At 39.1% G+C, this 12288-nt stretch overlaps 1 protein-coding gene across 1 annotated transcript in view; it reads left to right on the top strand.

Annotated features, from left to right (window-relative positions):
- Positions 1 to 12288, top strand: part of LOC107588256 (myosin-IIIb-like) — a 179350-nt gene continuing 167062 nt past the window's right edge. Inside the window, exons 1-3 of the mRNA XM_016276289.1 lie at positions 1 to 58; positions 317 to 353; positions 937 to 999. Of these exons, the coding sequence (XP_016131775.1) occupies positions 52 to 58; positions 317 to 353; positions 937 to 999 (107 nt within the window). The 5' untranslated portion in view covers positions 1 to 51. The remainder of the gene's footprint in view (positions 59 to 316; positions 354 to 936; positions 1000 to 12288) is intronic.

Below are 12288 nucleotides of genomic sequence, written 5' to 3'. Positions count from 1 at the left end.
AGGACAGCTAGGAAGGTTTGAAAATCACTTTGGATATGTCAGAAACCGGCTATGGCAGGTAGGTCTTCTCTAAATGTTTGTTTTAACTGGTTGAAAAAAGAAATTAGAATGTCAAAATAGCCATTAGTGCAGTACAAGGCCACAAAGAAACACCGGTGGACATGATTACAGGTGATGTGCTGAGTGATCCTGGGCGCTGCGATAGGTTATTTGATAATCCACAGAACAGCATCTACACCGCTTGAGTATAGTGTACGCTTACCATCAGATTGAACAGCTCTGTTATTTTTAGTATGATTCTTTAATATTCTTACAGGAAATGCCAATGGAAGAACCAATGCGGTCCAAAGCAGGTAAGAAACATCTTCTCGAGCATTTTAGAGAAATCATTTTTTAATTGATTTCAAGACAACTTAAATGGAAAAGTGAGTTTCATTTAGTTTATTAGGATATATAAATATTATTTATTGGGAAATGTAAATCATATTCAAGCATAAAAAAGTATCTGGACACTTTATTGACATGAAGGGTCATATATATAAAGTCAGTTCCCCTTAACCACACTGAGACATTTGTAGGTGTCCAAATATTTTTTGGGGGGCCACTGTATTTTTTTAGCAGCATCACGACATATTCCCAAACTGACATGTTCTTTGGTTAAAATACATTCTTTCTCCTATATTGGCTCAGCCTGACAAAATTTAGTTTAATCTCATATTGATTTAAATAGAAATGGCTCTTAACTGACACGATGCATATGATTTGATCTGTGTGTCAAGGGCTGTATTGATAATGAGTGTTTTTAGGAGTGTAATGCACGGTCTAATGAGTGTATATCCAATTAAAGCTCATGATAAATGTGTGTGTGTGTAGTTTCTCAGGGTGTTAACTAACCCTGAGGTGTGTGTGTGTGTGTGTGTTTTACTCTGTGCCCAGAGGGCTGGATAACTCTGAGGAGATACAGAGGACAGAGTTTTATCATCTCCATGGCAGGATATGGTGAGAGAGAGAGAGAGAGATGTGATGTTTCTTCACTGTGGTGATGTTGAATATGCATCACACACCGCTGAAGAACATGCATCTCTGCACTGCAGACTCAGAAACATGCATGTCAGTGGTTGCATCCAATTCGCTGCTTTGCTTTGGCATCTAATCATGTCTAGCTAGCGTCATCCAAAAAAATCAAGCGATGCTTTCTTGCACTAATTTTGATCCTGGATTTAGTCCTAATTAAAGAGTACCATGCTAAAGTAATTATACAATTAGCAGCTTAAGTTTCTAGTGATATTTGTCTGGTCTTGAGTGATAGAGTTTCGCATACTGCAAACACAAAGAAAGAATTGTATTTACTTATGTATTTATTGTTTTTATATTTTGTTTTTTTTATAGTAATATATATTTATATATGATTTATTATTGGCTAAAGCTACTCAAAGTATCAAGCAAGTATTCAGCCAGTGAAATCAAAGGAATTTCAACCATTAAAATGTATTAATTTAGACATTTATTCCATTACATTTTACATTTCTATTTCAAATAAACAATGTTCTTGTGAAATATATAATTATCAAACAATCCTAAAAAAAAAAAACTAAAATATTAAACAATTGTTTCCAACATTGATAATAATCAGAAATGTTTCTCGAGCAGCAAATCAGCATATTAGAAGGATTTCTGAAGGATCATGTGACACTGAAGACTGGAGGAATGATGCTGAAAATTCAGCTTTACATCACAGGAATAAATTACATTTTAAAACATATTACAGTAGAAAACAGTTATTTTCAATTGAAATAATATTTCACAATATTACTGTTCTTACTGTGTTTGTGAACAAATAAATGCATATCAATGCTGAGCCTAAGAAACTACTTTAAAAAAACAAAACGACCTTAAAGTTTTGAACAGTAGTGTAGCTACACCAGTTGTAATTCTATGTTTACTGTAGGCATTGTAGTTGTATTCTAAGGGCTCGTTCACACCAACTTCATAGCCAGTAAAGTTGTGATGGCTCATGTGCGCTTTTGCTCTCAGTTAGTGCGGATCGATCTGTCAGAGGTCATACAGAAATTGAGGTCATGCTTGTAAATCCAGCGTTTACTGGTGGACGGCGCAGTCTGTCACATTCCCGTAACAGGATTAGAGTGGATAGGACTGTGCACCTTTGCCCTGAATGAAGTCAGGCCTGCGTGTGAGAGGGGAGCTTGGAAAATGAGATTATGTTGTAAGACCCTTCTTTCTCTCTGCCTGTGCTGCCAACTCTCATTTCACTCACACGCTCACCTGGCCAGTTCTGCCACGCTTCTCTAGAAACCATCACTGTCTGTTCATTTCTCGGTGTTGTGTTGTTGTTGTGTTGCGGTGATAATGTAAACCCATCAGCCTCTGTGTGTGGTGTCTGCTTTCCTCTGCCACAGGCCCCACACTGAGAGAGAGCGTCAGGCCGTTGTCATGTGGTTGCTAAGGTGTTCTTAGTGAGTGTTTTTAGTGTACTAGTTATGCAGTTGCTAGGGAATCCTAGCTGGTTCCTATGGTATTCTAGAAGAGTAACAAACTTTTGGCTATTTTGAATATATCTTTAAACTAAACTAAAATGTATTGCGGGAAGTTAACCTTGTAAATAATTGTAATTTTAATTTAATTTTATTTTATTGTAATGGAATAGTTTATTGAACCTTTCAGAAATCAGAACATTTGCATATTTGCTTTTTCATATTTTATACATCAGGTTTTTTTTTATGGCACATGCAATTTTTTTTCACTTGTTTGCACGCATGAAGTATCAGTAACCTAAATTGATATTTTAATATATTAAATGTTTTGATAGTGTATGACAAGCCCCACTCACCCAGGTGTTTTGAGCAGTAGGATTATATAAAATATATATTAAATAAAATTATTAAAAAAGAAAAGTATATTAAAAATTCAAATACAAAATAAACGTTTATTGATTGGTACTTTTACTTTTAATACTGAAGTACATTAAAAATGAAATACTTTTGTACTTTTACTCAAGTAAAGTGAAAAGGAGTACTTAATACTTTTACTGGAGTCATATTTTATTAGATTATCAAGTACTTGATTTGTGTACTTCGTCCACCGCTGCACATACAGTATGGTATGATACAGTGAGAATATGGGGCTCATACTGAAAGAGGAAAAAAGAAACGTCAGTTTCATTCAGAAGCAAAAATATGAAATTTGGTGCAGCAGTTGTTATTCAAATGGCCAAAATGTAAGAGGAAATTCTGATAGCTTGTAATGTAAACCAATGAGGTCTGTATAACAGTATGACAGACTACTTACATAAAATTATATAAATATCAGTTATCACTCTATATCTCGAATAAAGTCTGGGGAAGATGATATTTAAATGCTTAGTTTTATCATCAATGCAGAGCAATACAATGATTATTGAGAGATATGTGATACTCACATTTGAACAAGATTTTTCTAAGAATGATGTATGAGTAATCAAGTAAAAAAAAACATTTATCTTGAAATATTACTACTAATAAAAAAAGTACCTCTTATGTTTACTTTATAAAAATCATAAAAAAATTCACAAAAACACAAGTGAATTATACTAAATAGGCCTTGAACTTGCTTAAAAAGTATAAACTATCAGACGACAGAAAGCAAATTACTACAGGTCTTTTGTTTTCATTAAATTTGCACATCAACTATTATACAGTACACTCTAAAAAAATGCTGGGTTAAATATAACCCAGCACTGGGTTAAAAAGGGACAAACCCAGCTATTGGGCTGTTTTGACCCAGAGGTTGGGCTGTTTTGACCCAGCGGTTGGGCTGTTTTGTACCAGCGGTTGGGCTGTTTTGACCCAGCGGTTGGGTTGTTTTGACTCAGCGGTTGGGCTGTTTTGTCCCAGCGGTTGGGCTGTTTTGACCCAGCGGTTGGGCTGTTTTGACGCAGCGGTTGGGCTGTTTTGACCCAGCGGTTGGGCTGTTTTGACGCAGCGGTTGGGCTGTTTTGACCCAGCGGTTGGGCTGTTTTGACGCAGCGGTTGGGCTGTTTTGACCCAGCGGTTGGGCTGTTTTGACGCAGCGGTTGGGCTGTTTTGACCCAGCGGTTGGGCTGTTTTGACGCAGCGGTTGGGCTGTTTTGACCCAGCGGTTGGGCTGTTTTGACGCAGCGGTTGGGCTGTTTTGACCCAGCGGTTGGGCTGTTTTGACGCAGCGGTTGGGCTGTTTTGACCCAGCGGTTGGGCTGTTTTGACGCAGCGGTTGGGCTGTTTTGACCCAGCGGTTGGGCTGTTTTGACGCAGCGGTTGGGCTGTTTTGACCCAGCGGTTGGGCTGTTTTGACGCAGCGGTTGGGCTGTTTTGACCCAGCGGTTGGGCTGTTTTGACGCAGCGGTTGGGCTGTTTTGACCCAGCGGTTGGGCTGTTTTGACGCAGCGGTTGGGCTGTTTTGACCCAGCGGTTGGGCTGTTTTGACGCAGCGGTTGGGCTGTTTTGACCCAGCGGTTGGGCTGTTTTGACGCAGCGGTTGGGCTGTTTTGACCCAGCGGTTGGGCTGTTTTGACGCAGCGGTTGGGCTGTTTTGACCCAGCGGTTGGGCTGTTTTGACGCAGCGGTTGGGCTGTTTTGACCCAGCGGTTGGGCTGTTTTGACGCAGCGGTTGGGCTGTTTTGACCCAGCGGTTGGGCTGTTTTGACGCAGCGGTTGGGCTGTTTTGACCCAGCGGTTGGGCTGTTTTGACGCAGCGGTTGGGCTGTTTTGACCCAGCGGTTGGGCTGTTTTGACGCAGCGGTTGGGCTGTTTTGACCCAGCGGTTGGGCTGTTTTGACGCAGCGGTTGGGCTGTTTTGACCCAGCGGTTGGGCTGTTTTGACGCAGCGGTTGGGCTGTTTTGACCCAGCGGTTGGGCTGTTTTGACGCAGCGGTTGGGCTGTTTTGACCCAGCGGTTGGGCTGTTTTGACGCAGCGGTTGGGCTGTTTTGACCCAGCGGTTGGGCTGTTTTGACGCAGCGGTTGGGCTGTTTTGACCCAGCGGTTGGGCTGTTTTGACGCAGCGGTTGGGCTGTTTTGACCCAGCGGTTGGGCTGTTTTGACGCAGCGGTTGGGCTGTTTTGACCCAGCGGTTGGGTTGTTTTGAATCCAACCGCTGGGTCAAAACAACCCAATAGCTGGGTTTGTCCCTTATTAACCCGGCATTTTTTAGAGTGTAGGCTTTATATAATACATTGACTTTTTAGGCTGTGTATTGTGAATACAGAATATGATCTGTGTGTATTTGGACAGATGTTGAACTGACACGTGCTCTAGCAGAGAATGGGAGGCAGCTATTGTACTTGGCTGTTGTTTTCACTCAGGTCCTGCTTCACTGGTCTCCTGTTCCCATGAGAATATGAACCATGGCTACACAGTCTGTGTTTATGACTGCAGAGATGTCGTGTCGTAGCATTACCACTTCAGGCTAACACACAAAGAGCTTGCATTTTTACTGAATCTAACATCTCTTTCTATTTGTACATTTAAACACGTTTATGTTTGTGTTTTCTGTGCCTATGAAGGTTTAATTTCTGTTTGTATATTTCTGGACCTGTCTGAGGGAACTTTATATTAACAGTGACATGGTTATTTATTCTGTCTCATAGTTGATGGCATTCAGCTCATGCTAGTTATTAACAATCTTCTGTGAATGTAATTGCTTCATATCAAAACGTTATGGGAGTTGTTCGAGTCACATGACAAACACAATTCATAAACGGTTTCCTCCTCCTTCCTGTGTGCGCTACCTATTAGTGTTTGCATAACTCAATGTCTTCCATATAAAGCTCTTTTATGACTAGTTCCATCTGGCTAATGAATATTTAAAACAAGATCATATTACACATTACAACCTGATGAATAATTCAGAGAGGCTGATTAGAATGATTTAGGCTTGTAACATTGACAAACCCTCACATATATTTCAGCAACTTGTTAGGAAGGTCTATCAAATTGAGGTATGTTCTTTGTTGTTTTTATTATTTCTGATGTATTCACATATGTATTACTCATAATTAAAATATATTATCAAAGTATTATCATTAAAACTTCTTTCCTACACTTTTGAATCTGTCAGAGTTCCTACAAGCGAAAACTTGTTGGAATTGCTTGTTTTATGATGTTCATGTTGCGGATCTTTTGTACTGCATTTGAATATGGTATCTGAGGGGACTATTATGGTTATGTAACAACGTTTTGCATGATTGTGCACTTGTTAAGGCTGCTGTGTCGTGTAATATTAATATAAACAGAACTGCTGATGGATTTTATTTTTCTTTAGTCTTTGAAAGTAACTGCGTGTGGTGATTAAATATGAAATATAAGTGTTGAGGGCTATACTCTGGAATTTAATGCTCTGAAGTATACTTGAATTAAAATAAGTTGTTAAGCTGTCTGTCCTTGTTGAGGGGGTGGAAGTGGAGGTGAGGAACTGTCAGAGACGGTGAAAGTTAATCTGGAGAAGAGCAGATCAGATGATAGCAGGCAATTCAACTCCACTACAGATGCTCCAGCGACTCAAAACACATTTGGGCAGCATTAATAAACCATCCATGCTGTCTTACAAACAGCAAGTGACTCTCACATTCCCAGTGCTGAAGACTGCTGTCTGTTCGGTCAAACCTTTTCTAGATAAAACTTCAAAGCAGCATTTAAGGAATTAAGGAATGTGAGACTCATTTAGACACTTTAGTGTGTTTCCTGCTGCATTGTAACATGTATAAAACAGCACTGGACAAATGTGACCCTGGACCACAAAACCAGTCATAAGGGTACATTTTTCTATTGATGTATGGTTTGTTAGGATAGGACGATATTTGGCCGAGATACAACTATTTGAAAAATGGAATCTGAGGGTGCAAAACTAATCAAAATATTGAGAAAATCGCCTTTAAAATTGTCCAAATTAAGTTCTTAGCAATGCATATTACTAATGAAAAATTAAGTTTTGATATATTTACGGTAGGAAATTTACAAAATATCTTCATGGAACATGATCTTTATTTAATATCCTAATGATTTTTGGCATAAAAGAAAAATGTATAATTTTGACCAATACAATGTTTTTTTTGGCTATTGCTACAAATATACTCCAGCGACTTAAGACTTAAGGTTTTGTGGTCCAGGGTCACAAATTTCAGAATTTAAGAATGTCTTTCTTTCACCGTGGTCATTTCGGTTCATGAGTGTGGATGTGAATTGAACATTTAGCAGGCTGCAGGATGTTGAATTGGAAATTGAAATGAAGTAAATTATACTGAAATTAAATTGGCTGTGGTAAATTGAAGCGCCCTTCCACTATAACATCAAACTTCATTTCTGTCATGACAGCTCTCTGAGAGTTTAGCATGGCAATATACATGGCACTGTTAATGTGCTTGTCTCTGCGGAATAGATCTGCTATACACTGCTCCTGCTGTGCAAGTAACGAAACGTACTACTGCCAATACATCCACAGATATGCTGCTGTGAGCATGTAAGAAATACTGCTGCTGCACATATAACACATATAAAATAATCCCCATACATAACATACATGAAATCACCCCATAGCAGATCTACACAGGTGGAGCTGGGGAAGGAGGAGGGTTTCTGAAACATGCTGCAACTGCTAGATGCTAAAAGAAACCAATCGGCTGTGCCATGTGAATATTAATGTGATTATATCAGATTGAGTTAGAACCTATCGGCCTGCGCCATCTAGAGTTTCATGACAGAACTTTTGTGAACATAAGAGACTTTTTTTCAAAAACATAAAAACCCTAATTATTCCAAACTTTTGACAAGAAGTTTATATATGCATTGATTATCATGTCATGCATTGATTATTTTGCAGCTTGTTTACTATACCTCAATTCAAATTAATGTCAAATTAAGAAATTAAATTGTGATTTAAAATTTAATATTGAATAGTGCACAACCATGATAGTATTTAAAGCATTAGCATTAAAGTGTAAGCTTGATGTTTCATCTGTTGTACTTGTGTGGCAAATGCATGTTTCTTCCTAAAAACGACATTAGTCAAAATTCAGCTGTGCTCTCTACATTTCCCGAAAATAGATAAGGGGTATGAAATATCCGTCTAACACGGCACAGTCAAAGCATCCGTCACTCTAACAGCTCATGCTATCCATAATTCGGTGTGTGCGAGGCTCAGAGCCCCACGGGCAGAACACCATTTACCTTTTCCACTTCAACGTGACCTCAAAATAAACGCTTCCCTCCCTCAGGAGTCTGTATGAGTGGCAAAATTCATCACACGTCTCTGATATATTAGACTCGGTAGAGCCATTATCATTTACTTAAAAAATCTTGTGATGTGAATATGAAATGCAAGCATGTAAAAAGTATTACCATCTTCCGCAGTGTGTAGGTGTAGGTGCTTCGTGCTTTGGTTTTTACAAGTGTTAGCCTTTTAAAAAGCATAAGATGGGCAGGAGATTAGTAAGCAGAACACAATTTAATATTCAGCGTTACATTATGATTGATGAGAAAATTATTATTATGAAGTTTCATAATTTGATAAGCTGGGAAGCTGGGAATCAGAGCACATTTTGTGCCTCGTTTATCATCACCCGCAGTGAGGACAGACATCGGTCCCCTGGTATTGCGGTCCCTGTCTGTGGTATCGCTCTCCATACCTCTGTAGATTACGTTCAGAAAGGAAAGTTTTGGACATCTCGACTCTAAATGATAAATGAGAGAGTAGTTGTCCTGAGGTACATGACAGAGTTAATCTCTGTTAAATCCGATCACGGTGAGCTGATTGTGACTTCTTAGAGTGCAGTGACGGGAAAGTGGTCTCTGAATCCATCAACTAATACTCCCACGTGCCAGCGAGACACAGGCAACTCTCTTGCTTAGAAAATAATCATAGACTCTTTTTCTTTTCTTTTACAAAAAAATATCACTGGCTGGAGCACTATGATGATCTTTTGTACACCTGAGATTATTAGTGGGTTTCTGAGTGTTTGTCGATGAGGGGATGAGTCAAAGAGAGGTCTTGTTCTCCATGTAAGTACTTAGACTGTTGTGATTGTAGTGTCTTTGTCAACCTGTCTGTCTTAATGACAGATAGAGGCAGCGTTTGAACTATACCGTGGACTTTGGGGGAGCCCACTTGATTTTTTTTATAACGGGGGGGTGGGGGGGTGGGGGGGGTGGAATGTGGGGTGTTTGGTTCGTGCACAAGTGTGGGAGCCCTCTTGTTTTTTTTATAACTGGGGAGGGGGATTCGTGCACTTGCGCATGCCTCAAAAGAGAGCTTACAGTGTCTAACAAAGATACATAACAGCTACAAGTGTATGCACTACTTGCTTTATCACTATACAGGATTTACCCTATTATACTTTGTCGACACAAATTGATAGGTGAAACAACAAACAGCCACCCACAAATAGTCTATAAACAAAGCATCAGGCTGTCTTTGAGTTCACATGAACAACGGTTAAAGTTACTCGTCGTCAGGCTACAGAAGAATACCAGAATTCCTCCATTCAATTAGGCCTAAGACATCGAGAGTCACGCAGACCTATAACAACCCAGCCACAACACATAATTGCGAATAACATGCCTTACCTTAACACAGAATCGACCACAGAGTCCAACGTTTATATTTTTTCTACGAATCTTTGAGTTAACATGTACTAAACATGAGTGGAATTTGCACCGCAGCGTCCCCACACCTTGATGCTCATGACAAGAATAACATGTATAGTTATCTTTATTGAAGTGAATTAGGTTTAAATCGCCGTCATGCATGAATGAACAATATTTTTGCAATTTACACATAATAATCCACGATGATCACATTAATCAAAACTGAAATTGCACGTCAAAATAACACATTGTAAATATTTTTTGAGACCCCCCAAAATTTCATAAATCACATTTTCAGGGGAGCCCATGTCTTATTAAGGGGAGCCGAGCTCCCCCTTGCTCCCCCGTAGTTCGCACCCTGAACAGAGGTTACATAGCCAGCTTTCATTTTCTTGACACTACCACTGCATTTGTGTGACTGAGTACTCAAACTTAAACAAAAACAATGATAACTTATTATTATTATTATTATTCATATTATATAAGAATGGTGTACCACAAGGCTCAGTCTTAGGTCCTTTTTTTGTTTGTTGTATATGTGTCCCCCTTTGTGATATATTGCTATTAGGAAATAAAGCTTTAACTTTCTTTCTTATACAACATAAGACATAAAGACCACAGCAAAGGCAGAAAGACTGAAACCTATTACAGAATATCAGCATTATAGCATGACGTTTGACAGCATGGTTATGTTTACCCTTAACTGTAATTTCCTGAGAAAGAATAGCTGTTTGTTATGCCATCTTGTATTTCTTAAACGTCAAGCCAAAGTCATAATCACAGTGTTGTGATTATTTTTTTTTAATTCCTGTAATTTTTCTTTTAAATCCTGTGTTAAAATTATGATCTAATAAGCCTGTTTGACATAATGAGACACATTTTAATTAGATTTACAGGTAATAGAGTTAATGTAGGAACATATGAAATAACACAATTATGAATAACATATTATGAAACAACACAAATGGATAACAATTATGTAATGGCCACAAAAACAAAACTATCATATATTTCTATAAATCTAATTTAAAGCATTTAGAGGGATAAGTTCAGCCAAAAAATTTAATTTCTGTCATCATATATTCTCATACCCTCATGTCATTCCAAAACCTTAATGATTTAAAGAGCACCATAACAGTTGAATACAAGTTTTATATCATAAAGTGTATTCCAACTCTTCTGAAGCCATACAGTAGCTTTATGTGAGGAACAGGCTGGAAAGCTTACCTAAAATCTAACCTCAGATGTTCGTTAAGTGCAATTTTCCTTTTGTGCAGTCATGAATGTGTATATTAAAATTTGGCGTGCCACATTTTGATGTGTGATATTTCAGTATACATGAATGTTAATGAGATGAGACCTGCTGCAGATGAGAAGTCATGAGAAAGCTGCAGAGGAGATCACCCCTGACTAATGAATTAGTCTTTGTCTCACACATGTGACTTCAGAAGATGCGAAACATTACTGTTACGGAGCTGACAAGACGTGAGACGTGCGGATCCATATGCAAGCTTTTATTTTGGAGAAGACAGAGACGTGGTCATAAAACAGGCAGGGTCAAACAGTGGCAAACAGGTATATGGTGGGCAAAACACAAGAATAGTCCTAGGGCTAGCGTAGGTCGATGAACGGCAGACAGAATCAGGAGGGACAAGACTAAAGGGAGAAATCCAGGAAACCAGGCGAAGATCAGGAACCGAGAAAACGGCTAAGGCTAAGGCTAAGGCTAAGGCTAAGGCTAAGGCTAAGGCTAAGGCTAAGGCTAAGGCTAAGGCTAAGGCTAAGGCAACGAATGAGGGCTCTGTAGTGTAGCTATCTGGAGATATGCGCTAAACAATACTCGGCAGAGGGAAGGGATCAGAGTGAGTGTTAAATAGTGAGGGAGTGATATGAAACAGCTGGGTGCAATCAGTGTACAGCTGTGTGCAATCAGTGCAATGAATGATGGGATATGTAGTCCGGGGTGACGTGATGGAAAAGACCAGTGAACATTAAATGTGTGAACTACGCTGAATTTTACCTTTTGTGTTCCATGGAAAAAAATATTGTACAGATTTGGAATGACATGAGGGTGAGTAAATGGTGACAGAATTTTCATTTTGTGTTGAACTATTACATTACTGACATTTCGAGGGCAAAAGCACAGTGCATTTGCGTGACCAACTTACACCGTGGCAAAACATTGTAAACTATTGTAAATGTGGCCACACCTTCTAACAAAATTCTCGATCATGTAGATTCCTATTGAAAAAAAATGACTCTAATTTCAATGTGACTTTTGATTAAAGGTGGGGTAAGCGATTTTTCAAAAACGCTTTAGAAAACTGATTCGGGTCGAATAGCAAAACAAACTTGTAGCCAATCAGCAGTAAGGGGCGTGTCTACTCATGATGTGGAGGAGAGAGCGTTTAGTGCTCACATTAGCGAGCCAAGGAACAGAAAGATAGAGATGGCAGATAAAAATATATCGGGTCAGCTTTCCAGCGCTGGAGAGAACTCAAGGAGCGGAAGGCCTGCGATCGGATGCCGAGGTTGCTTTGTTTCTTCTCGATAGGTGAGTAACACCGTGTGTGCGCCGCAACAGCTAAAGTCTGTCTAGTACACTGGACGCGACAAAGCGACCGCTGAAAATCATTTGAAATTTGTGTCAATACGTCATAAATAGAACGCAGCAGCAG

This window comes from Sinocyclocheilus grahami, unplaced genomic scaffold (genome assembly GCF_001515645.1).
Source record: "Sinocyclocheilus grahami isolate Dianchi unplaced genomic scaffold, SAMN03320097.WGS_v1.1 scaffold100.1, whole genome shotgun sequence".
Classification (NCBI taxonomy): domain Eukaryota; kingdom Metazoa; phylum Chordata; class Actinopteri; order Cypriniformes; family Cyprinidae; genus Sinocyclocheilus; species Sinocyclocheilus grahami.
The sequence above is the reverse complement of the archived record's forward strand: the minus strand, read 5'-3'. Positions and strand labels throughout refer to the sequence as shown.